The sequence below is a fragment of the Ambystoma mexicanum genome, chromosome 7q (genome assembly GCF_040938575.1).
Source record: "Ambystoma mexicanum isolate Mex_15411 chromosome 7q, UKY_AmexF1_1, whole genome shotgun sequence".
Classification (NCBI taxonomy): Eukaryota; Metazoa; Chordata; class Amphibia; order Caudata; family Ambystomatidae; genus Ambystoma; species Ambystoma mexicanum.
In genome coordinates this window covers 1,028,083,028-1,028,110,844 of record NC_090941.1, presented here as the reverse complement: position 1 = coordinate 1,028,110,844, position 27,817 = coordinate 1,028,083,028, and the positions used below count along the sequence as shown (strand labels likewise).

Genomic DNA, 27,817 nt, shown 5'->3' with positions numbered 1-27,817 from the left:
CCTTGCCTCCAAATTGTATTGTTAATGCTATGAACAGATTCATAACAGCATATGAAAAATGTCATAAGTGATCAGATTTTGCATTGATAATTAATCTTCGAATTGCATTAATTTAATTGATCTTTGTCAAATTTTGCAATCTTGAAAAAGCCCTAGAGGTGAAACACAAATCACATGCACAAGTGTTGGTTATTTAAACAAACATTGTGGTTATATGAACACATATGTAAAAGTGTTATTCTCACACTGTTAAAGAATATTTGTTGAGAACAATAAGAAATGATAAGATTGTCCAAAGATATGTGAATTCCTGCATGATAATGCCTATAGGTAATAATTTCTTCAATGCTAATTATTAATAGGATCTGCACCTAAACGGTGCTTACAAAAGGCTATACCTGTGGATTCCAGCAAAAAAGGCTCTATTCAGCAGGTGCAGCCTTTTGTAACCGCCCATCTCCCGGTCCCCATCAGGGTCCCTCCCATAACCGTCAACCTCTAGACTGCACCATACACCCCCCCAGCCCTCTCTTGCCTGCAGTGGGCTTCGGCCTTCTGCTACCTCCTGCTGCTCCATTTGTGCTCCATACACCAGGGCCCGGAAGCCTGATGCACAGCACATCACGTCGCGTCCTTTTGTGCCTCGTGCTTCTAAGGGGAGGGGCATTTAGACCACAAACGTGTTAATACCAAGGAGGCTAGGGAGGTGAGCCTGATCCGCAAGACCCTCTCCCTAGATGTCTGGGCAACTGGGACCTCGCTGGGAGCGACTACCTCCTCCCCCTTAGGGGACAAGGATTCTTAGAACCACAAAGAACTCGCTAGACTAACCATCTTATCTTTATATATGGGACTTCCCTCCATAATGAATACTGTGTTCTCCTCCAATATGGCTTAGGGCTACGTTGAATCAAAACACGCCATCTACAGGAAAAGGAAATATCGCTTTAAGAAGAGATTCACATGTGAGACAAGTGGATTGAGTGGATCACAGAAGAGGAGAGCGTACAGTGCGCAGGGCAAGACCCCTGATGTAATTACATGTTGGGGAGGTGGAACAGAGAGAAGCCGCAGAGCACACAGCAAGTCGAAGGTCGGAGATCGCCAGCCTGAGACGCTGATTGGCCGTCAAGGCAGACAAAGAAACCGTCGTGAGGACAGATCGAGAAGAACCGTCGAATGTGGTGATGTGGCCACGGTAGAACCATGGTGGGCCAGGCGCATGTCTAACAAAGCCGAGGCCAGTGCAGCCAGCAGTGCTGAAAGCTCCCACCCGCCAGCGTCCACCGACCGCAGTAGCCTGCAGAGACACCGAGCAGGACGAATGTGAAGCCCAAGATCTAGAAGCAAGAACGCAAAGCAACGTTGCTGAGCCCTGCAACATCAACCGTGACAAACTAAGGTACCAGGGTTAACGGGAGAAGCAGGAGGCTGCAGGGACAATGTGTTATGAAGAGAGGAATGTGTGAAAGCCATGCGGGTGACATATGAACAATGAACAACCACCACTGGACATGAGGGACGAGTAAAGAACGTGACAAATAAGGTTGAATGTGAGAAAGAGGAAACTAATACCCTGGAAAAGGGGGAAAAAGCCACAATTTATTGAAGAATGTGGGGAACACTACCTAAGAAAGTTTAACAAGCTTTGTGAAAGACTACAAAGTGAACCAAATAAAAGGAATTTCTTAAAGAAACCCTAGGAGAGAGGGATCCCTAATTCAGATAAAGATATAATAGCCTGGGAAAGGATAGATAAAGAATCAAAAGACATTAAAAAAAGTAAGTGTGTGAGAATCTCAAGGATAACTGTTATAATTATAACAGTGTGAAGAAACCAGGAACAAGAACAGTTGGGAGGAGCCATTGGGGAGAATTGTCATTTCTGTGCTAATTCCCTTTCACCTTAGAGACCCCCAGCTGTTTTGCTGATCTTTAAGACTTTTCAATTTTAACCCTGGAGCGAGTGAGCCCTTTTTCTCACTCATGTGTTTTGACCCGATTTGAATTGTGTTTCCTTTGTTTTTGGAGTCTGACAAACTCCATAGGTATCTACTTTTTGTATGGCGACAGCACCTTCAGTGCAGTGCACAGAAACATCCTTTAGATTTCTCAAAGTTTAAATACCTTTTCTTGTGTGAACTACTTTCCCCAAGGATAGTAAAGTGAAATGGACTTCACTTCCCCTTTCTCTTTCTAGGTCCAGCACACACACCATCTAATGTGGAGTGCTGGGGGGGTAACCTAGTAGCCCCCTATCCTACTTACTCATGTAAAAATGTTTGGCTGGTGGCGGTGGTTTAAATTTTCCTACCATTTTGCTTTTCTACCCCAGGCTGAATCCAAAGCAGCAGTATAGCACCCACGGGCAACCATTTTGTCAAAATGGCCCCGGTCTTCTTTTTTGACCATTTTCTGTTTGTGAGGCCTTTCTTGGGCTTTAATCTGCGCGCCAAGCCAGGTTTGAGCCCTTTGTTGGTTTTCCCTTTGGCGGACTTCAGTGCTGAAACCCACCTCTGGCTCCAGTGTGTCTGGAAGGGCAGGAAGGGAGGGAACTCCCCGGTCCTTGGTCTCTAGGGAAACTTGAATGCATCCAGTCCCGATTGGCTGGCTGGCTGGCTGGCCTTTTAGGACAGCCAACCTGCTGTTTGAGCTACAGCTAGGCTGTGTATGAATGGGAGAAACCTGCTTAAAAAGGCGAGGGTTTTGGGACTAGAGAGAGTCGACCACTGTGAAGAACAACCCAAAGAAACTGAACAAAGCTTGCTGCATTCTCCTGGACCGTTGAACTGCCCGGTGAAGCCCTGCTGCTGTGCTGAAACTCCTTGTTGTGATCGACGAGAGGTTCTGGAAGGGACAACTATTTCCCTTGGGTTAGTGAGACCAACTAACCCAGAGACGAACTTTACTGGAAGACCTTCCCCAACTGACTGTACTACTTTGCTACTGCAGGAACCGAGTGCCAAGGGTCGGGAAATCCAGTCTAGTGCAACGTCTGCAATCCGGCCCGAGTCTCCAGGAGACTCCCCATGACCCTCCAGAAGCAGGACAACCAAAGCTCAAGTCCACTACCTAGAGTGCAGGACTCAAGGAGCGAAGGAAGCCCAACCGGTATCCAAGATCCACAGTGTGCTGTTTACTGAGCACTGAACCCGCGAAGTGCAGCTGATCTGAAAAGAGCCTGCAGCTGCCGCCGACCTCCGACTTGCTGCAGCAGGAGTTCCCAGACGTCCTTCCTCTTGTCCCCTGGACTGAGGCCCCAGGAACCCAGGATCTGCATTGCTGCAACCAGACAGAAGCCAGCTGGACCACTCTTCTAACCAAAGGTACTGTTCTGACTTGGGGTACTTAACTCAGTGTCTGTAGCTTGCTCTTCTCATTTGAGAATTGCAGTAGCTGCTTTGCTAGAGTCGATTTCAGCTCCAACCTTCACAAGTTTAAGAACGTGTGACCCTACAGTGATTTTTCGTCAAACTCTCCAACTTTCTGCAAGACTATTACTATCTAAAAAGTGCTGTAGCTCCATAGACTTTGTTCCAATTGACTTTGGCTGTCCTGGCTCCCTGCAGAATCTTCTATTCCATTTGACTTTGACACTTACTGTCGCTCATAGGTTATGCATTGGTTTTAAACTAATCTTGCTTTTTTATCTAGACTTCATTGGACGATTTAAAGTGCTCATGTGCTCTGAGAACCTGTTTAGCCTTTTTCCTTCCTCTAACCTTTCCTCTACAAAGTGTACTAGTGATATATAAATGTGATTGCTGTCCTCGTTAGTGAAGTCAACTCAGGGTGTAGTAAATGTGTAAAAAGCATCTCTAAAGAGGATCTAATAGCTTTGTGTTGATTCTGGAAAAGTATATTTGATTGCTACATATATTGCCCTTTTTAAAGAATGCTTATTTAAAAACGACCGTTAATTATTTTAACTAAAATTCTTGAGTTCAAGTGTTACTTGGCTACTTGTATTTGTGGAGGTCATTGCTACAGCTTTACATCTCACATTTACCACTCTTAAAATAAGTCTGGCTGCTCAGTCACACTACCAACTTGTATAGTATAGACATATACCAATAGATGGGTTACCTAATATCAAGAGGACAAGGGTTGTGTAGTCTCCCACAGGGCTACTACATCAATTCTTGCCTAAAAGGAGCTACAAGAGCTCCCGGATAAAACCACAAGAGCTCCCGGATAAAACCACAAGAGCTCCCGGATAAAACCACAAGAGCTCCCGGATAAAACCACAAGAGCTCCCGGATAAAACCACAAGAGCTTGTTAGAGGAGATCAGTATAAGAAACATTTTAAAATAAACATTTGTACATTGAAGATCTATCTGGATCAAGATAAAACCTGAGAGAAAGCCCCAAGAGAGAAGGTAAAGGAAATGACCAGAAGGCGAAACACATGGTAGGGTCAGTTAGAGTTAGGTTTGGAACAAGGGCATTTACTTTGGACTTCTGGACGACAGACTAGCACCTTTAGTTAGGTAGGGAAATCCCTATAGTGATAGGCAGAGATAGGACTTTTCTTTATAATTTCATGAAAAGAATGCAGAAATGTACACAGTGCGTCCGTCTCCTCCTTCCGACCCGCCACAGTAGCCATTTCTATAATCACCATATATCAACATCCAAGTGCGCTATTAAACCTTGTTTGTAATAAACTCACTAGTGATCATGAGGTTCACCAGAAAAAAGGGGGAGCATTCTTACAGAATGAAACCAGGGAGAAGCTCTAATAAGTTACGCACACTTACTTTCTTGGCAAGTAGGAGTCATGATAAACTGCTGTCAATGGTGTATGATGCAGTGGTGCCAACATTACAATCTAGGGTCATATGTAATTTAAATATCTACATTGGCGCTGGGTAGCATGAACATGCAGCTTAGATTCTTCTCCCTCACTCACACACTGTGAAGGCTCATGTGTGCGAGCCACCCAGACACAAACATTGTTGAAATAAAAGCAAGTGCTATGCCCCACCTACACAGAAGCCAATCAGGCCATGCAGCACTCATTTCCTTTGAGGCAGGCTGGTTTCTGATGTACGTCTCAATAAAATGTAAAAAAAAATTCAACGCTGGTATGGAGGGCAACAGCCCTCCTTTTCAGTCCACCACTGGCCATGCGGCTTTCTAACAAATGTATTTCATCGAACCCAAAGTCATTGTCATGGGGCATATTGAAGATACAATGTGTATGTGATGAAATTCAAACTTCCAGTGGCAGAACTCGAAGACCTTGCTACAAAACAACCACTAAACATCTCAAAACTACCCAATGTAGGAAGAAAGAAAAAAATATATATATGAAATAGGAAACTGATATTTAAGCACATTTTTGAATGTCGAGATCGTGTGCAAGCACTCGGTCATGTGAACTACACACCACCGCAGAGGAAGGTCAAACTAAGCACTGCTAATCCCACAAATGGAGACTACATACTGGGTACAACAGTGAGCCATCTTTAACAAGAACAATGGTGCTCAAGTAAAGTAACTAATAAATGATAGCATGCACACTGTTTCTTTTGTATCTCTCAAACGTTTGTCCTGGTCATGGAGCCCAAGCAAGGTGTAACAGAAACTGCTACTCGCTGAGCGGTGTGACAAATTCCCTCGTGTCATTATACCACTACAATACTCAAATAATTCAGTCACTTTTTAGGATTTCCAATTATTTTAATTTCATTCTTTGTATTGAAATAGAATTATCGCACTTCAAGTGAGCAGTTTAAAGGTCATCAGTCACGACATGGACAAGCTTCGATCCTGCGGATCAGGCGGCTAAACCAAAAGGAAACAAAAACAATGTATGCATGTATAAATTCCTTAGTGAATACTCTGAAGTAATCTAACTCTTCAAATCTATAATATATATGAAATGACTTTTATAACACGCATGTACACAAGTGATTCTAGGCACGACAAGACGGGGTGGGGGGGACAAAGGGAGGACAAACAGCGATCTTACTAGGCCTTGTGTCATTCAGATTACCCAAGTGTGGGGAAGGGAAGAAGTTCCAAGGGGAAGGGGCAAGTGCAATTAACTCACAAGCGCAGCCAGCGGGTGGCTCATAAGTGCAGAGAGAAGGGACTGTAGGGTTGCAGATAGGAGCACAGAGGCAGTGCAAGGGTAACTGGAAATGCAGGAGCCTGGGCCCCGAGTTCAGAGGGTGACCAGTGCACAGAGCAGTCAGGTGCATCAGCATGGGAGAGGAAGAGAGAAAGCAGAAGCGAAGAGGAAGGTCCTCAGTTGCTTCCGGAACCGGAAGTGGTTCTGCTCAAGCTTGAGAGAGACAGGGAGGCTGTTCCAGAGGAAGGCCACAGCCGAGGAGATGGATTTGACCACCAACTCTGTGCTGCAGAAGCATCTGACCCCCAAAGTTGGGAGGTGGATGAGCTGAGAGCTTGAGAAGGAAGATGTTTTGGAAGAGAAAGTTGGAGGTAGAGCGGTCTTGAACTTGATCCTTGTAGCCACGGGGAGCCAGTGAAGAGATTTCAAAGCTGGAGAAATATGATCCCTGGGCTTGAAGCCAAGGACAAGTCTCACAGTCCTGTTCCAAGCTGTAAAGGTCGAAGCATAGAGGCAGAAGATTTAGAAAGAGGCTGTTGCAATAGTCCAGCCTAGATAGGACCCAAGCTCTGGAGACAGTGAGCTTCTGGGGGAAAGTGAGAAAAGGCACAGAATACCTCTGAGGAGGTGCAGCTGATAGTTTGACTTCTTAGAGACGTCAGAGATGTGGAGTTGAAGATGACACCAAGGTTCTTAGCCTCATAGAAAGTGGAGAGGGGAAGAGCACGAGAGAGAGAGAGAGAGAGAGAGAGCGAGGGGAAGAGCACGAGAGAGAGAGAGCGAGAGCGAGGGGAAGAGCACGAGAGAGAGAGCGAGGGGAAGAGCACGAGAGAGAGAGCGAGGGGAAGAGCACGAGAGAGAGAGCGAGGGGAAGAGCACGAGAGAGAGAGCGAGGGGAAGAGCACGAGAGAGAGAGCGAGGGGAAGAGCACGAGAGAGAGAGAGAGGGGAAGAGCGAGAGAGAGAGAGAGAGGGGAAGAGCACGAGAGAGAGAGAGGGGAAGAGCACGAGAGAGAGAGGGGAAGAGCACGAGAGAGAGAGGGGAAGAGCACGAGAGAGAGAGAGAGAGGGGAAGAGCACGAGAGAGAGAGAGAGGGGAAGAGCACGAGAGAGAGAGAGAGGGGAAGAGCACGAGAGAGAGAGAGGGGAAGAGCACGAGGGGAAGAGCACGAGAGAGAGAGAGAGAGGGGAAGAGCACGAGAGAGAGAGGGGAAGAGCACACAAGAGAGGGGGAAGAGCACACAAGAGAGAGGGGAAGAGCACGAGAGAGAGGGGAAGAGCACGAGAGAGAGGGGAAGAGCACGAGAGAGAGGGGAAGAGCACGAGAGAGAGGGGAAGAGCACGAGAGAGAGAGGGGAAGAGCACGAGAGAGAGAGGGGAAGAGCACGAGAGAGAGAGGGGAAGAGCACGAGAGAGAGAGGGGAAGAGCACGAGAGAGAGAGGGGAAGAGCTTGAGAGAGAGAGGGGAAGAGCACGAGAGAGAGAGGGGAAGAGCACGAGAGAGAGGGGAAGAGCACGAGAGAGAGGGGAAGAGCACGAGAGAGAGAGAGGGGAAGAGCACGAGAGAGAGAGAGGGGAAGAGCACGAGAGAGAGAGAGGGGAAGAGCACGAGAGAGAGAGAGGGGAAGAGCACGAGAGAGAGAGAGGGGAAGAGCACGAGAGAGAGAGGGGAAGAGCACGAGAGAGAGAGGGGAAGAGAGAGAGAGAGGGGAAGAGAGAGAGAGAGGGGAAGAGCACGAGAGAGAGAGAGGGGAAGAGCACGAGAGAGAGAGAGGGGAAGAGCACGAGAGAGAGAGAGGGGAAGAGCACGAGAGAGAGAGAGGGGAAGAGCACGAGAGAGAGAGAGGGGAAGAGCACGAGAGAGAGAGAGGGGAAGAGCACGAGAGAGAGAGAGGGGAAGAGCACGAGAGAGAGAGAGGGGAAGAGCACGAGAGAGAGAGAGGGGAAGAGCACGAGAGAGAGAGAGGGGGGAAGAGCACGAGAGAGAGAGAGGGGGGAAGAGCACGAGAGAGAGAGAGGGGAAGAGCACGAGAGAGAGAGAGGGGAAGAGCACGAGAGAGAGAGAGGGGAAGAGCACGAGAGAGAGAGAGGGGAAGAGCACGAGAGAGAGCAGGAGAGACCCACCCCCAATGAGGAGGATCTCAGTCTTACTGGAATAAAGGCAGAGATCATTGGCAGCACACTATTCCTGAAATTAGGCCAGTCTGGTATGAGAGAAGACGCAGAGGTGGCTGAGGGGCACCTGAAAGAGAGCCGAGTGTCATCAGCATAACATTGAAAATTGGAGCAGAAAGTAGCAATGCGGTGAGCAAGATGTGCCAGGTAGTGATTGAAGAGCAAGGGAGAGAGGTTAGACCCCTGGGGAACACTGCAAGTAGAGAGAGGGATGGAAGAGAGGAAAGACCCCGGTTGGACCCGAGAGGGTTGGTCGGTGAGAAAGGAGGTCAACCAGGCCAGAGCCTGAGCAGTAATACCAAGGTTGTCACAGAGGCGACTGAGCAGGATGGCATGGTTGACCGTGTCAAAAGCAGAGGATAGAGCAAGGAGAATGAGGACAAAAGGGAGATTAGAGTCAAGATTGGAGAGCAAGTCTTCACAGGTGTTCAGGAGGGCAGTTTGTGCATCTGGCAGCCCTCAAGCCGACTGGTGGTCATGGAGGCAACCAACAGATTCAGTATGTAGATTAAGCTGGGAGATGGCTCTCTTTTCCAAGAGTTTGCCCAGGAAAGGAGTGATGAGATTGGGCATAGTTAGCCGGAGAGGAAGGATCGGTCGAAGGGCTTCATTAGAAGGGGGCGCACAAAAAGTGCTTAAGGGGGGAGGGGAAGGTTTCACTGGCAAAGGAGTGATTGCAGAAATCGGCCAGGGTTGGAGCAAGGGTGTCAATGTGGTCCTTGATGGTTCTGGATGAACAGGGGAGAACCTGCTTTGACAAGACTTTCATAGATCAGACTGGTCTAGAAACATTGTCAGGGGTGAACAGGGGAAAGGAGGCGGTGAGATAGCCTCAGGCGGGCCAGGAGTGGTAGAGGCAGAGGTAGAGGAAGAGGGTGGACAGGATGTCTGTGTTTTAGTAGTGAAATGAGAGGCCAAGGCAGTGCAGAGGGCCTGGGAAGAAGAGGAGAGGTAGAGACAGCAGCAGGATTGGCCAGCTCCTTGCAGATTTTGAAGAGTTCGGCCAAGTTGTTAGATGCCGCAGAGATGTGAGCTTGGATGTAGGCTCTCTTCTTAGGACAGAGTCTCTGTACTGCCTTGGCGGCAGGCCAGTTCGTCAGGGGGTGCGCCGAATGCCCCCACTTCCTCTGCCACCCTACACTAGTGTTCATTCATAGAGGTACAATAAACCTTCAATCATCCACCTTGAGAGGTTTCAACTAGGTTTATGTTCGAGACTATTTTTTGTTGCATTTTGATTTAGCCACCTGAAGACGGTATGCAGGATCGTAAAAGTCCAAGTCATGACTGATGACAAAGAGCTCACTTGAAGTGCTATATTGGAAGAATTTAAGAATTTAAACAACATATTTGTTCATGTAAAGGACCACAGGGAAGTCCATCTGTGCACCTTAGTGGTCCCTATCGTTCTGCCAAAAGATATTGATCTTATGCTCTTAAAGTAGAAATGGAGTAGTGAGAGCCAGACAGCTCAGATACATTATACTTAACCAAAGAGATGTCTAAAGCAACACCACAGTGCATACCCTCTTTCCAAAAATGAAATGTAGAATAAAATCAAATGGTTGTATTGAACCACACCGGCACTTTCATAAAAATAAAAATAATAATAAGCTACATGGACCAGTATCATCAAAGAACCTTCCTCTTTCCCACACAGCCCCCACAACACTTATGTTTATACAATTAGCAGACAAGGCAGGCCCGCAAGATTTTATGCGCCATTAATTCCCATTCAACTCTGGCCCCCTTGCAGGGGTGGTATTTCTAAAGAAAATGGGTTAAAGTGCCATGAAAAGCTATCCCAGTGCTGCCTGAGCTACACCACATATGCCTCTCATTTCCGAGCAGGACATATTTACCTCTCTTGAACATTCGAACTCCTGTGCGATTCTTCCCCATCTTGGCATCAGCCGGCGTCATAAGTGTGGTGGCGGGAAGCAAAGTGACAAAAGGCTGGTCCACCGGCCAAGAGGAGCGGCCAACATCAATTTGAAGGAATGCAGAGCCGCAGTTACCTATTAAGTAGAGGACCATCATTAAGCTGACCAGAGATGTACACATCAATCATAGAGCCCCTCCCCCCACCCCAATTAACGTCAAATCACCCACAGTCTGCAGGCTTAAATCCTGCCTGTCAAACCATGGAAAATGTGTTGCAGGCATAATAGTTACTGAAGCCTTGATCTTTGCAATCACTGTTGAAGTACAGCTGAAATTGCAATCATCCATACACAACATACACAGGGAAATATGTGGGTGTGGGGCAGAAATCAGCATAAAAATTAAATAAAAATATTAATACACATGGGGTTAGGGGTGGTTATTTAGCTGAGGAGGAATGGCTCAGAAAGAGTGTTGGTAGCCTACATGGTAACATTTCTGACATTTTAAAAACAGGCTTGTAGTCAAATATTTCCCACCTATAGCATCATTCATTGAAGACCAGACACAAAAATATCATGGCTACAATGACTCAGGTTCAACTCCCTCCATGCACACAAAATAAATAATACTACACATACTGCAAATCTAATACAGCACTGCTGGAATAGTCTATATATCACAATGTAAACAGTTGCCCAAAATTCATCATTATATACATTAAAAAAGCCTAAAAATAATGCGCTTTCAAACCACGTAAGGGCCAGGGGTGCAGAAATTCAAGTTGCAAGCTACTTGCCAGCCATAAAACAAAATCCTCACCACCTCAATTCTATATATGCACACAACACACCATTTCTTACTTGCCAACAGTCAAAGCTCACTAGTCAATGGCTAGCGGAAAGTGCAAATTCTGCACCCTGTGGGGGGGCGCATCACTTACACGCTGACACTGCCATTTTATGCTTTGGTACAGCCATCACATAGAGCAGAGATATCAATCTTATGCCAGGCGCATCACCTGCCAAAGACCCGCACCCATGTACCGGCAGAGACCTAAAATGTCAGGGCCATATTATAGTGATCATGAGCCCAGATAGGTTCACAAAATGGCGAGTACCACATGCTCACCTACAGCCATCATACGAGAGGTGCAGCTGAATAAAATAAGGAAGAGTCACATGGGGTCTCCTGATTGGTACAGCCCAAGCCCATCATTTATGGCCAGATATTGCCAGCAATTGAGATATTGTTGCCGTATTTGCCAATGAGCAGTCTGGTGTTAGGAGTTTCTCACGACTAAGTGTAGCGTCACATGTGAATACACTGTTCTCATACTCCGGATGTCCTGGGCAGTCCTGTGGTGTTTGAGGACACTTCAGATGTCCTAGAACATCTGTATCTATTTCTGCATTACAGGGTTGGGGAAAAGCAGTTTTTGGGTGGTTTATAACTTTTGTGCCACTCAATGAAACTGCATGTAATTTTGCAATTTTATTCTAGAACTAATGAATAGTTTTGCAAAATCTTTTGGGATTCTGTCAAGAGGGGGAAAAATTAGAGGGGGGTCCCACAATATTGCAAAGGCATATAAATGTTGTCATTTGACGAATCCGCACACTATTTGGCAAAACAATTCAATATAAATGGTTTTCTAAAGTTTGGTGGGATTTTCTCAAGAGGGGGCAAAATTGGAGGGGGTCTCAACATTTTTAGATGGTTTATAACTTTGTTGCTATTTGACGAATGTGGACAAAGGTTTTGAGAAAGATTATAGACCCAACCTTCAATGTTTGTGTAAAGACTGAATGGATTTTGTCCAGTGGGGGCTAAGTTATATGACTATTGTATGTACATACATTTTGACACTTAAAAAAAAACACATGGCCGGATTTCGATCAAACTCGATGGAGCATTGGCAAGGACATTAAAGCATGGTTTTGCAAATGTGCCCAGGTTTTATTTTTTGACAAGTGTAATAATGTAGGTACAAAAAATAGTCATATACCTTTGGTGACTGAGGTATAGCCTGTGGCCGTGGGCAGTAGCCAGATTGTCTGTCATGGCATAAGGTTATGACACTGGCCTGACCGCTAGGGACGGAAAATGGTGTTAAAGTGGCTATGTCTACCTGGGACCAGCTGTATGGCAAAGTTAGTCAAAGGTAGGATAGGTTTGAAAGGGAAAAAAAAGTGCTTGTTGTAATATGTTCATAGGATTTTGCAGGCTGCCATGGCAAGGGAAGAGGGGCTGTGTACGGAGCCCTGCCTTCTCTTTCCATGTTGGCCGTCTTGGAAAAGGAGTTTCCTTCCTACAGCAGGACGTCACAGGCGTCCAACTGTATGAAGAATAATCCTTTCATCTTACAGAGGGGTGCCACCCGCTATAGGAAGAAAAGTCCATGTTTACGCTTTGGGAACTAGGGGTGCCAATGGCCTTTATCCCCCATTTCAGGAGCTGCAATGGACGATAATGGTCCGTGGCCCTCCTTATTCATTTATTTATTTATAATGCACCAATGCCCGCAGAAATCAGGCTGTGTGGTTACAGTATTTGTTGAGGAAGATGAGGTGGAGGAAGACAGCTTACTACTTGCTGAGAAAGGAACAACCTTTCTGAGACCATTGCAGTCATTGGATTTGGTGAGGCGGCGCATGGAGGTGGTCCCGTAGGAGTACTGTCCAGGTAGTCTGCGACAGAGTACAAAATTGCACTCAGTGCATTTCACTTTGGTAGCTTTAGCCTTTGGTACACTCCCAACAGTAGCAAAAAACTGGCACACCCATGATTCAATCTTGGTGCTAGAAGTAGGCCCTTCCTATACCTCATCTTCTTGGTCCTCTTCATTGTCTTTGAAAGTACTGCGCTTTCTTTGTTGTGAATGTCCTCCAGCTGGTGCTGGTGGTGGCTCTTGGGGAGGAGGGATGACAATAACTGATGCCATTTTTATGATAAATAGCAGTTTTGATCAAATTCTTCCAAGTATGTACTGTGTACTAGATTGGTAATGGATAATGAGTACGAAAAAGGTGTAGTGGGTGTGCAAGGGAAATTTTGAAGTTGAAAGTTCCTAGATCAGTAGAAAATGCAGTTCCGAACTGTCTTCGGAGCACGGATACGATCACGAAGTGCAGACGCATTCGCAAACACGTCACCATGCCGCGCGCAAGCGTACGGTCACGTAGCACTGTCCAGAAGGTCTGCGATGAAGTCAGACGTTCCCGGACTTCTACGAATGCAAAATTATTTCAAAAAGTTGCAAGAAGTGTATATGCATGTTGCAAATTATGCTACAAGGTGGGAAATGGCAGAGTTTTAAGGTGAAACTTTGAAAATTGGACAAAAATATTGCTTATTGTCCAAGTATTATATTAGTAAGTTGTAGGAAAATAGCATGCACTGGTAAAAACCCATGAAATTAAAAAAAAAAAAAAATACAAAAAAGGGGACGTTACGGTTACGTTGCACTAATAGAAACCTATGAAATTCAATGAAAAAAACTTTGTTAAAAGGGGCGTTATGGTTCCAAGTAAAACCTAAAAACCCTTGAAATTCGCCAGATATGGTAAGCTAAGCAACCATAACTCGCGCCACCACCGTGAACTGCTAAGACTAACACCCAGGACATCAAAGATTACATCACAAATGTCATTGATGACATCACATGTCAGGCTCACTCTTTTTTCCTTTACTGACATATCTAGGCCAGTAATAGTCAGGAAGTAAAAATGCAAAAAGTACTAGATTGCTAGACTTATACTTCAAATATGTTCTTACACTAATTCACTTGAGGTTCACTCACAGCATATGAAACATATACATAGGGGAAAACACAGACTTGAAAGACAGCAATGCTTTCTATGTATGAAGATGATCAGTAAAGTTATCAACACTTTCTTATAGTGCTGTTTTTTTTTACTGTACGTTCCTTGGCTATGCTCATATTTGTATACATTGTACTCACACTACTTTCCTTAGGGTCTAGTCACATAATCTGATACTTCTACATAGGGAAGTAGTAGCTTTGAAGCAGAGCAATCATTTCTGTGCATGAAGATAATCAGTTAGGTTATGAAGATTGTCTGGTATAATTGCTTTTTTTTGTTTAGTTCATTTTCCCTATATATGCTCATATTTGTATGTGTTGTTGTCTGTGCTTTGTTTGCAATAATGCAATTATGTAGTAACTGGGTTTTATTAGCTACTTATTAAATGTTTCACAGTACGCAAAACTCGAATAAGAAGGCATTTATCATTTTACTATTTAACTTGGCAAGATTATTAATTTTGCACCTTCATCATGTATGCTCCATACAATGCCTATGTTTCTACATGAGTAGCTTAGTATACTAGAAAGAATATCATATTAGAATGCTATTTGGATTAATGCATTGCTTAATGCACTACGTACCTCATGATATTTATTCCAATGATCCTTGACACTTTAATCAACATTACAATAAGACCCCCTTGTACAGACGTTCCGTGAAAAGTAAATGCACGTGATGTCAGTGACATTTGTGATGTCATCTTTGATGTCCTAGGTGTTAGTCTTAGCAGTGCACGGTGGTGGCGCGAGTTATGGTTGCTTAGCTTACCATAACTGACGAATTTCAGGAGGTTTCGGTTTTACTTGGAAACTTGGAACCATAACGTTCTTTTAAAAACGTTTTGTTCACTGAATTTCCTAGGTTTTTATTAGTGCAACTTAACATAACATCTCCTTAACTATGTTTTTTCACTGAATATATATATATGGGATACATTACTCACCGTAATCGTATTTCTGATGCTTGTATCTGCTTAGATTCACATGCTGTGCATAGGCCGACATCTAGTGGAAGCTGCGGAGTATTACAGTTTGTTTTTTCGAAAGTCGAAAATGGGCGTCGACACAGGCGTGCCAGTAATACTATCCCTAGTGTGACGTCCACTGTACCCAAGATCCCTCACGCGTGTAGGATCCTCAGATTGTATTTTTTCTGACATGAGGAAGCATGAGGAGTAGCGTGAGTACAGATAATCCAAGCAGATAGACAGAAAAGGTAAGACTACAAGCAATCATGCGCCTTCTCTCGGAGGGGAGGAAGGGTGGGTCGCATGTGAATCTAAGCAGATACAAGCATCAGAAATACGATTACGGTGAGTAATGTATCCCTTCTGAGGCTTGTGGAATCTGCTTAGATCACATGCTGTGCATAGATTAGCGAGCAGTACCAGAAGAAGGAGGTGGGATGTGAGAAGGGTCATGAGCAAACAGGTGTCTTAGAACCGCTTGTCCCACTTGTGTATCTGTCTTGGAATGAGTGTCAATGCAGTAATGCTGAGTAAAAGTGTGAATAGAGCTCCAAGTAGCCGCTTTGCAAATGGTGTCGAGGGGAACATTTGCAATGAAAGCCAGAGTGGCACCAATGCCTCTAGTAGAGTGGGCCCTTGGCGTAAAAGGCAGAGTCTTGTCAGAAAGAGAGTAACACAGCTGTATACAGTTGATAATCCACTTCGAGATAGCGCCCTTAGAGACGCGATCCCCCTCTCTGCCTGTAGCTACGGAGACAAACAGTTGATCTGTTTTCCTTAGCGGTCTGGTTTTATTTACATAGTATAGGACCGCCCTACGCACATCTAGGGTGTGTAGTTTCACCTCAGCCGAGCTTTGCGGGTTCTGGAAGAAAGCCGGAAGCTCGATGGACTGGTTTACATGGAACTTGGATATGAATTTAGGTGAGAACCTAGGGTGTGTGCGTAAAACCAGTTTGTCCTTGTGGATAGTAAAGAAAGGATCCTGCACTGACAGAGCCTGAATTTCACTGACCCTTCTTATGGAGGTAATGGCTACTAAGAAGGCCGTTTTATAAGTCAGGTGTTTGAGACTACTTTTATGCATGGGTTCGAATGGGGGTCCCATGAGCTTAGCTAGCACCACGTTGAGGTCCCATCCTGGCGGTGGGTTCGAAATAGGAGGGTGAAGTCTCTTTACTCCTTCCATGAAGGCTTTAACCACTGGTACTTTCCACCACGAGACCTTGTTATGGGATGTGGTGTAAGCCGAGAGGGCTGCCAGGTGTACTTTCAGCGAGTTAAAAACCAACCCTGCATCCAGCAGGTGGAGCATGTATGTCACAACGTTGGAAGGAGTGCAATCAACCGGGTTGATTTGTTTATTCTGGCACCAGATAACGAATCTTTTCCACTTATCAAAGTAACAGTGCCTTGTATTTGGTTTCCTGGACTCCTTTAGAATGTCCATACACCTCTGTGGTAATTTGAGATGTCCAAACTCTATGACTTCAGGAGCCATGCTGCTAGGTTCATAGAGTTGGGTTCCTGATGCACTGTTTGACCCTGTTGCTGGGACAGTAGGTTGTACCAGGCTGGGAGTCTGATGGGTTCGCACACCGCCATCCTGCGTAGGTGTGGAAACCATGGTTGTCTCGCCCACATGGGAGCAACTAGGATGAGCGTCATAGATTCCTTGTTCATCTTGTACACCACCTTCCTGATGAGAGGAGTTGGTGGAAAAGCGTACGCAAACATCCCTGACCAGTTCATCCACAGGGCATTCCCTTGGGAGTCCGGCTGGGGGAACCTGGATGCAAATCCTGGGCATTGTTTGTTTTCGCTTGTGGCGAATAGGTCTATAGTGGGGAAACCCCACTGAGAGAAGAGATCTTCTACTACGTCTCTGTGAAGGACCCATTCGTGTTCTTCTGGGAGGGAGTTTCTGCTTAGAGCATCCGCTAGGGAATTGAGCTCCCCTGGAACATGTTGCGATGACAGGAAGATGTTCCGTCTGAGTGCCCATATCCATATTTTCTGGGCAAGCTTGGACAGATTTGGCGAACGAGTCCCCCCTTGCTTGTTCAGATAGAACATGGCTGTCGTGCTGTCCGTCCTGATCTGCACCGACAAGTTTAGTAGATGGGGCTCGAACGCCCTTAGCGCTCGGAATACTGCCAGAAGCTCTAGCAGATTGATGTGGTTCTTGGCTACTGAGTGAGACCAGAGACCCTGAGCTGTGTGGTGGAGATGGTGAGCTCCCCACCCAGTCAGGCATGCATCTGTAGTCACCACGGCTTGTACTTCGGGATCGTAAAAGGGTTTCCCCTTTGCGAGATTCTCTCTTGTCCACCAGTGTAGGCTCTGTACGAGTGTTGGCGAAACGACCACTAGATCGTCCCAATGACCACTTGCCTGAGACCACTGTTTCGCCAACCATTCCTGCATGGGACGCATGCGCAGACGCGCGTGGGGGACCAGGTAAATGCATGACGCCATCATGCCCAGTAACCGCATAGCTTTGCGTACTGTTATCTGTTGACCTGACTGATAATGCGGAATTTGCAGAAGTATATTCCGAATTCTCTCTTCTGAAGGGAAGGTCAATCCTTTCTGAGTATCTAGGATAGCTCCTAGAAACTGTTTTGAGGTGCTTGGCACCAGACTTGACTTTTTCTCGTTGATGGAGAAGCCTAATTCGTGGAGGAGGTCGATAGTCCTCTGAATGTTTGACCTGCAAATTCCTGGGGTTTCCCCCGTTATGAGCCAGTCGTCCAGATAAGGGTACACCGGGATTGCTTCCCTGCGTAGGTGTGCAGCCGCCACCGCCAGTACCTTGGTGAATACCCTTGGTGCTGAAGCTATCCCGAAGGGCAGTACCTTGAATTGGTAGTGGCGACTGTCCACCTTGAAGCGCAAGTACTTTTTGTGCGCTGGGAGCATGGAAATATGAAAATAAGCATCTTTCATATCCAAGGTTGCCATGTAATCCCCCTTTTTTAGGAGGGGGATTACCTCTTGTAGCGTGGTCATACGGAATTTTTGGGGCTTGACATATTTGTTGGCAGGCCGTAAGTCCAATACTGGGCGCATTGTCAAATCTTTCTTTGGCACAAGGAAGTAAGTTGAATAGATACCCTTGTTTACCTGGTGTCCTGGGACGAGTTCTATCGCGTCCTTTTCTAGCAGAATGGCGATCTCCTCGAGAAGGATCCTTTGATGCTCTAGGGAGTGCACTCTTTGTCGTGGAGGATGATTCCGGGGACGCTGCAGTAGTTCTATACAATATCCTGCGGATACTGTTGACAGCACCCATCTGTCTGAGGTGATCCCTTCCCAAGCCTGGGTGAAGGTGGAAATGCGTCCCCCTACTGGGGTTGCGTGGCAAGGGACCCTGAACTGAGCGTCACTGTTTTGGTGGAGGCGTGCCACCGCCCTTGTTGGGGCTGCCTCTGCCTCTTCCACGACCTCTCTTGTTACCCCTGCCGTAACTCTGGGTAGACTGCTGGTTGTTATTCCATTGTGTACCTTGTCCCTGGGCATAGTTGCCTCTTTGTGAATTTTGGCCGCGTGGGCGACGAAAATTATTGTTCCCCCTCTGGTTAGGGGGTTTGTTGGTAAGCTGGCCAAGGGATTTGAGAGTCTCATATTCATCTTTGGCATTTTTAAGTGCGTCTTCGACCGCTTTCCCAAACAATAGGTCGGGTTCCACTGGCTTGTCTATTAAAGAAGCCTGGGTTTCTGTCTTGAATCCCGACTGCCGTAACCACGCATGTCTCTTGATAACAGTACCTTCTGCTATCAATCTCCCTGCGTTGTCAGCGGCGTCGAAAGTTGCTTTTAAAATGCAACCAGACACGGCTCTCCCCTCTGCCGAGATCCGAGCCAGCTGGCCCTTTAACGGTTCTGGAGCAGAGGCAATGAGCGCCGCGACTTCTTCCCATTGATGGCAATTGTAACTAGCCAACAGGGTGGTGGAATTCGCAATCCTTGCTTGGTAGGCGGACGTTGAGGCTACCTTTCTGCCAAACCCGTAAAGTTTTTTGCTCTCCTTGTCGGGAGGAGCTTCTGATGAAGATAAGGGCGTGCCAGCCCTCTTTCTAGTGTTGGTCACCACTAGGGAATCTGGTTTAAGATGTCCCTTTATATACAGAGGGTCAGACTGGGCTGCCCGGAAAATCTTTTCAATTCTGGGGTTGACAGCTCTGGTGAGGTTAGGATTCACCAGGGAAGGATCTATTCTTCGTTGGATGGATTTGAGGATAGGGATGGTCTGAGCGACCGGTCTTCTCTCTCCTACAAACTCCTCCGCGAAGTCCCTTTCCTCCTGTACACCGTGGGTGTCGATGTGGAAGTGTTCCGCTGCTCGAGCGAGAACCTCGTTAAGGAGGGGCTGGTTATCAACTGGAGAGTCAGTAACTGGGGCTTCGCTTTGTACTGGGGAATCTACTCTGTAAATTTCCTGCTCATCTTCTCCCTCCTCCAGGTCCTCATCCTCTGCATAGTAATCTGTCCCGGTTTGTTCTTCCATAATTGCAAACTCCTGGTCCTCTTCAGGGAAAACTTGTCCCTGATAACTGGGGAGTGGAGTAGAATATGGAGTGGAGTAAGGCTGAACCTCGAAGGGTTCAGGTCTTTCGACCCGGGGCTTTTTACTTAGCGGGATAGGATCGGAGGAGCCTGAGGGTGTGGCCCCTTGAGGGTTATATGAAAGAAAGTGTTCTGGGTTCTTATTATAAAAATCAGCCAAGGAAGACATCCTAGACATAACCCTGTCTATGTCTTCACTGGACCATTCCCTGGAACAGGGTATTACTTTAGCAGGTGATTTATTTTCAAGGGTAGACTTGTGTTTGCTTGTCTGCTTAGGCTTTACAGGGGTGGAAGGCTGTGCTTTCCGCTGTTTCCCCCCTTCTCCGTGCGTGGAAAAATGTTTTCCCTGTCCCTTGGGGGCCCCAGAGACTTTCGACGCCTGGCGTCGAGGGTCTGGAAAGGCATCTGTGTGCTTCGGGCGTGGGGCCTCACTGGTGTTAACCGCGGTCTCGGTATCTTGGAGCGCGGCCTGGGGGTGGAAGTCGTCTTCGTCTCCCGACGACCGAACTTCCGTTAGTGTGTGTAGCGAGGCACTCTTGGCAAGAGTGGATGATTGCCTTGCGTCGTGAGGCGATCTCGATCGAGAGCGCCCAGAGGACACCGAGTCGGACCGTTCTTTTTGTGCCTCTTTCCGGGAAGTCGACGTCGTCGAGGTCCGGTTGGTCTTAGTGTGTTTAGTGTGTGTTAGGTGTGTAGCGCTTGCGTCGCCGGGGGTCTTCCCCATAGCCGCCTTGCCGGACGACCTTCCGAGGTCGGGGACCTGCGCTCGTCGGCTGTCTTTCGACGCCGTAATGCCCTCGCCGTCCGAAAGTACGGCGTCGCTGCCATCGCTGAAGGCGCCCTCCGCTGCCATGGCCTCCTGCCTGGCGTGGTGGGCCCAACGCTTTGTCGAACGGTCCTTAAGTGTCTTAGGTTTAAACCTACTACACGCTCTGCAGTTCGCTTCGGGGTGATCCCTCGGCAAGCAGAGATTGCACGTGGCGTGCCTGTCGACCCAAGGGTATTTGCGATTGCACTTGGGGCAGAATTGAAAAGGGGTACCCTCCATACGCACCTTAAGGCAGCGGGCTGCTAAGTGTAGGAATATATATAAATGTAACTATATATCAAGAGTGAAGAGTATGTACCACCCCCCACTCTCCCTACTTGTAAGGGCCGAGGCCAGCGGCCTACTAGGCCCGGGCCGAGGCCAGCGGCCTACCGAGGCCCAGATCCGTCGTGCAGCAGTCGACGGTCGATGACTTCTCCAGCCGTCGTCGAGGTTGAGGGTCGACGTTGGGGTGGGGAAGGGAATGAATAAGAATTAAAATTATAATAACAGCAAAAGTATGGCTAAGGCCAGGGAACTCCGCAAGATGCTTCCGACCAGTATGGCGGAAAAAAACAATCTGAGGATCCTACACGCGTGAGGGATCTTGGGTACAGTGGACGTCACACTAGGGATAGTATTACTGGCACGCCTGTGTCGACGCCCATTTTCGACTTTCGAAAAAACAAACTGTAATACTCCGCAGCTTCCACTAGATGTCGGCCTATGCACAGCATGTGATCTAAGCAGATTCCACAAGCCTCAGAAATATATATATATATATATATATATATATATATATATATATATATAGATATATATAGATATATAGATATATATTTTCACTAACAAAAACGTTAAAAAGGGACGTTCTAGTTAAGTTGCCCTCCTAAAAAAAAAAAAAAAAAAAATAATATATATGAAATTCATTGGAAAAACGTTCCTACAGGGACGTTATGGTTACAGGTAAAACCAAATAAAACCCAGAAATTCACCACTTATGGTAAGGTACGCAACCATAACTCGCGTTACCACTGTGCATTGCAAGGACTAACACCCATGACATCACAAATGTTATTGATGACATCCCATGTGAAATTAATTTTGATGATGTACCTATAAGGGGTTGTGTTTATGATGTCAGGTGTGATTGTGTAATGTTAAACATGTGATAACTAGCTAACAATTCAAGAATTACTATACACTTCTGCTAGTACAAAATACATATGAAGACCCACAATGCATACACATCAGAGGCACATACAGGGAAACTAAAGTAAGGAATAATGAACCAGCAACATCAGACAATGTCAATAGCAATGAAAGTTTATCTTCATTTATACAAATTAATTGTGTGTTTGAGGCCTGCCTTTTGCCCCATGTATGTGCACCATAAACTGAGACCAAACCCTAAGGAAAGGACTTCAAGAACATATGACAAGGTTAACATCTAGCTATGCAGCAGCTTTTTAATTTTAATATTCTGACTGTCAGTGAACAAAACCACCTGGCCTAGATAAGTCAGTGAACAAAAACAAGTGGGCCAGAGATGTGATGTCATCAATGACTTTTGTGATGTCATCTTTGAGGTCATGGGTGTTAGTCCTTACAGTGCAAAGTGGTAGCACGAGTTATGGCTGCGTACCTTACTATAACTGGTGAATTTCTGGGGGTTTTCTGTTTTAGCTGTAACCATAACGTCCCTGTGGGAACGTTTTCCCAATGAATTTCATAGGTTTTTTAGTAGTGCAGCTTAACCATAACGTCCCTTTAATAAATGTTTTTTTGTTAGTATATTTCATAGGTTTTTAACAGGGCACTGTAAAGGGAACGTTGCTTTAGCATACTGTTCTTTGTAAAGGTAATATGTAATTGGTACCGCAATTAACCCATAACATCCTGTTAAGAACGTTTTGTCACTGACAGCTTGGCTGCCCTCCTCACGAACTTTTGGAAATGCCAAATTGCCCTGTGTATCTATCCATTTGTGCTACCCCCTTCGCTTGCCTAAGGGTGTCGGTGTAGCTTACAAAGGAAAGGTGTGCATGTTAAGTGTTGTTGACACAGAGTGACGTTTCTTTTTGTGTTAACATAGCATGGTGAATCTGTGCCGCACACCAATAGCCGAGATAACTGCAGGTAAGTAATGTGGAGGTTTCCTATGCACAATGCACTTGGCCGTCATATGTGCAATCACAATGCAGGTATCCATAGGCCTTCAGTACTAGCCACATGGCTGCATGTTGTAAAGCTCTTTTATTACTTGTGGGAGCGCACGTCTATCCATTTTAGAACTATGTCCATGCTTAGGGCATCTTCTGAGTGCTGGTAAGAGCTCCTCTGTTACCAGCCCTACGGATTGATATGGTAGGCTACCGTTTTCAACTACTGGTCACGACTACGTGGGTTACTCTGCAAACCTACCAATTTGTCGCTGCACCATGCCTGCCTGTATGAGGCCCACTGCAAAAGAAGGAACAGCAACCTTGAGTGTACAGTGGGCGTGCTAAATGTCACAGTAGTTTGATGAATATGCTGCTTGCATTTCCATGACGCGTAAAACAGACAAACCGTCCCTGCACTGAGCACTGTGCTGGAAAGTGTCAAGGGTTCCCCTGCGGGTCGTAGAGTTGGAGATAACATTTAACTGCAGGTGTAAAATTTTGTAGTGAGTCTGTGAAATGGAAAAGCTAGTGCGGCTTTGTCAGAAACATAGTACTGCATGTTAAGAAAAGTAAGCAAACAGCAGAATCTTCAGAGAGCAAAGATTAGCACTAGTTGTTAGAACAGTACTATAGCTGCATGGGTCCCACTTAATAAATATCTTCCTCCTGCACGTACTGAAGCTGAGTCTCTCCTTGTTGTAAGCATTGCTGTATTGCACAATTCATGCATCTCTGTTCATGCTAGTACTACGGCTAATGGTGCATCATGAACTGTCCATATCACATATGACGAGAACAGCAATGCAAGCATAGGGGACCAGTTGGCAGGTTACTACCCTGCCAAAAGTGCAGTAGGGTAATTTCAAGTACAGCATTCTCCACATAGACTGCCGCCTACAACAGGGGCACTCCTGTAAGGCACCAGAGCGTTACAAGACCCTTGTACACCATATGCTGCGCTAATGACCCTTACCTGCCAAAGGGCATTGAAGTGCGCATGTACTGCAACACGGTACTCTACAGAGGAAAGCTACGTTAAAGTGCTTGGGAAGAGTCCATCTGGGAGCATGACAATGAGTGGCGGCTATTTAAGTGAGGGTCACCCAACATTACCCTCTCTGCGCATATATCCCCTACGATATCCCTGTAAGTGGTGGCCCTTCCGTACTGGCCCTTGCCTTTTGTTCCTTCGGTGGCGTATGTTACAACAGAAATAGTAATGAACTGCAAAATGAAAAAGTTAAGTAAAGAAAGCTCCTTTCAGAGTGCAATGTAAGTGGCAAGGAAAGGGAGGCAAGCTCCGCGCAGCGTATACCCTCCACAGATTGTGTACTAAATAGAAGGAACCGTGTTACTGTGGAAAACACTGCAGTCGAAATCGGTAGAAATGGGTGGCTGTTGAGAGTTGGTTTTAGGTGTTGCAGTGCGTTTTCAACAGTGCAAGTGCGCAACACCTACCACACACAATTATTATACTTCCAAAAATGGCAGCAAGGCAATTTCTGTAGGCCGTGCAGAAAACAGAAATGCAGTAATATTAAGAGGAACGCCATTTGTGGGGAAAACTCTGTGCTGTGAAACGATTACCATTTGTCAAGTACGACATTGGCACAAGTCGTAAAAAGGCACAAATACATTTCTTCACAATGTACTGCGCTTTCTCCATTTCCGGACCAAAGGAAAAATGACGCGCCGACAAGGGTGTTTGCGTAATGGGATCAAAAATTATGCCGGAGATCGGAAACAGACGCATGACCTGGCCAAGTGCCTTCTTTAGCGCAAGCGGCACTGAAAATCGCGTTACATGTTGTGCAATTTTCCCTCCACAATGAACAATAATATCGTTGGGATCGGCCGTCACCAAAGTCTCACACAGACAAACCAAAATCAATCACTTCATTGTAGGTACTCCATACGCGTACAAATCCAATTGATACAATCCACAATGAGCTCCCACTGGACTCTTGTTTTACACTCACTGTGAAGTAATGTATGTTGAACTCCCCCACAAAGCATACGCTGTGACTACTGCAACACACAGCCATAAGCGAACCCTCTGCATTTTGCTCGACAAATATACTGTGTACCACAGTCTGTGCGTGCACTCCACACCCAGAAACCTTATTGACCAATCCTGTGTCCGCCACAGGCCAAATGTATGGCCGCCATTTGCAAAAGGGGCGTATGTCTCACGTGCAACCCTGCAAATGTCGCAATGTGCACTGACTTTTACAAGTGTGCGTGCGCGGGAGTAGGGGAATAAATGTCAACCAGGGTAGGGGGATGTTGTTTGTAGTGGTGGCTCTCAAAAGCGTCGTTTTGTATATTTTTCTTTTTTTCAGGTTTTTATAAGTGTTTTTGTTTGTTGTACTTCGCCTCACATTCTTACAATAGCGTCTTCAGTGCAGCCTGTAGATTGGAAAAACAAAATGACATTGCCTCTGGGTGGCAATGAAATGCCATTTCCATTTAGAAGGTGCACATATCGATAACCAAAGTCGTCATTCACACAGGAGTACATCCTGCACACAAGAAGTTACACATGCCTCTGTTGATAACACGCCTTCCGACCCCTGGCTGCCGACAACATTCATTGGAATAGTTATATACTGGACTTGGTGGTATACATGACAAAAGCACCTTTGCAGTGGGAAAAATGTGCTTCTCTGCTTTCATCATCTTTTTTGAGTTGACGGTACACACTTGAACAAGCTATGAACCCAAAAGCAATACTCCATAGTGCATGACCACAACGTGTACATTAGCGACCTGTCAACATTCTGCAAGCAAATGGTCAAAAGTACGGACAGCGCCACCACACCACAAAGCCTTCACTTCCTCCAAATTGAAATTGCCATTAAAGTCTCTTTCCACGGCATACTGGAGCAGAACTAGCAAAAAGGGATCACCCACTATGAAAACTGTGCGTCTCGCCATCCCTGCCGACCTCACTACACAGAGTAAAGAAACTAAATACGGCCGCCCTTTCCTGTGACGCACACTCTGACCACCTGATTGGACAATTACCACAGTCGTATATCCATTGGCCAGCATGCTGAGAAACGCAGATTGTGGCACGTGTGCTCTCCATGTAACACTAGCAGTTCTGTATAACAATCCCCTGCGTACAGACTACACCCAGAAACGTTGTTGCGCAATCCCTCAGCCTCCACAGTCCCATTTCAAAGGCCACTGGCCTGAAAATCTCCAGATGAGGCTTCGTGCTGCGTGCGTGGGGGAAGAAATGTCAACCAGGGTAAGGGCTTTCGTTTGTAGGAGCGGCTCTGAAAAGAGTCATTGTGTTTTTGTTTTGTTGTTATCTGCTTCCACACAAAGAGCTAGTTTTCGGTTTCATACAGTTGTGTGTTTTCTTTTTGTCCTCAGAATCTGACAGGAACCTTTTGAGTGCATCTTGTAGATGAGCGCACAAAACAGCATTACCAATGGACGACAACATAATGCCATTTGATTGCAAGACTCTGCATTTGCAGAACGGACAATGTCATTGTTACAGAAAAACATATCACGAGCGGACATAAAATCAGACATGCTTCTGTTAATCCAACACCTTCCAGCTTCTGGTTGTGTACAACAGCCAATATTTTTATTTATTATGTTTATATAGCGCTTTCATGCAAAGCGTTTTACATTATAACAACAGAATACATAGAATATTATAACAGAAGAAGCAATTTACAATGAATCGAACCAATAAAAACAGTAAGTAGAGCAATTAATCTGAGGGGAAAGGGGAGGGGAGAGAAAGGGAAGGGGGATGAGGGGAACAGAAGGGATATAAAGGGTGAAGTGAGGGAGGATAGGGGGAGGGAGGAGAGGATCATAGGGAGGATTCGAGGGAAGGGGAGAGGATGAGAGGTGGGGAAGGTTTCAAGGCAGGGAATGGAGAAGGAGAGATTTCAGGGAAGTGCGAAAGGAGGAAAAGGTAGGTATAGAGCGGATCGAGAGAGGTAAGGAGTTCCAGTGGAGGGGGGCTAGGAGCTGAAAGGAGCGGAAACGGGAGGAGGCACATGGGGAAGGGGGGCGGTGAGAAGGAAGTGGTTGGCTGAACGGAGGGAGCAGGAGGGATTATAGAGAGGAGAGATCAGGGGGAGCCAGGCCATGGAGAGATTTAAAGACTAGACAGAGGAAATTAAAAAATTCAAGTTGGGAGTGAAAGGGAAACCAGCCAAGGGAGGAGAGTGAAGAAGAAATTGAGTAATGCGGGGCAAGGAGACAGAGGGTACAGATAGCTGAGTGGTAGATAGATTGGAGGGGAGCAAGATGAGAGGCAGGTAGTATAAAGAGTAGGGAGGAGCAGTAGAAGAGGCGAGAGAAGATAAGGGAAGAGATTAATAGTTTTATTGCATGGAAGGTAAGAGAGGAGCGGACCTTGCGAATATTGAAGAGGTGTTAGCGACAGGCGCCAGAGGTAAGAGAAATATGGTGGGCAAAGGAGAGGGAAGAGTCAAAGTGAATGCCTAGATTGCGAGCGTGGGTAGAGGTAGGAAGATTGGAGGGGGGAAGTGAATGACAGGTGGAGGAGAGGGAGGGAGAAGAGTATTGGAGAGAAAGAACAAGACTTCAGTCTTATCAGTATGGAGAGAAAGAAAACGGAATTACATCCAGTTTTTAAATGGCAGTAAGAGACGGGAAGAGAGTTTAAGGTGGAGGTCAGAGGAGAAGGAAGAGAAAGAGTTGGGTGTCATCAGCATAGAAAGGGTGAGAGATACAAAATGAAGAGATAACAGGGGCAAGGAGAGAGGTGTAGCGAGAGACTAGGAAAGGGCCAAGAACCGAACCTTGGTGAACACCGTATTCCAAGGGGAGGGTAGGTGAGGAACGGCCGCCTAGGGAGGCAGCGAATTAGCAGGAGGAGAGGTAAGAGGAGAGCCAGTTAAGAACAGAGCCTTTGAAACCGAAGGAAGAAAGAGTTTTGAGAAGTAGGGGGGTGATCAACAGTATCAAAAGCAGCAGATATCCTCCTTGACCTAAGGACAGAGGATTGCTTAGAGTATCGAGCGGAAAGAAGGGAGTTAAGGATATAAGTGAGGGCAGTTACCGGAGAGTGTTTAGGTCTGAAACCAGATTGAGAGGGGAGTAGGAGAGAAAGATTGGTGACAAAGGCTGAGAGCTGGGAATAAGCAAGGCGTTCAAGTAGTTTAGAGAGGAATGGGAGAAGAGAGATTGGACGGAAGTTGGAGGTAAGAAGGGGATCAGCAGAAGGTTTCTTCAGGATAGGGATGATGGTGACATGCTTAAATGCAGAGGGAAGGCAGGAGTTGAAGAAGGAAGTTAAGAAAGGAATAAGAAGAGGGTAGATCTTGGGGATAAGAAGGG

General features: G+C 46.2%; 1 protein-coding gene across 2 annotated transcripts in view; it reads right to left on the bottom strand.

Annotated features, from left to right (window-relative positions):
* The window catches only part of XNDC1N (XRCC1 N-terminal domain containing 1, N-terminal like), a 382,167-nt gene that overhangs the window by 258,574 nt on the left and 95,776 nt on the right, over positions 1-27,817 (bottom strand). For both annotated transcript variants that reach the window (XM_069640314.1, XM_069640315.1), the window contains exon 4: positions 10,117-10,272. In XM_069640314.1, the coding sequence (XP_069496415.1) occupies positions 10,117-10,272 (156 nt within the window). The remainder of the gene's footprint in view (positions 1-10,116; positions 10,273-27,817) is intronic.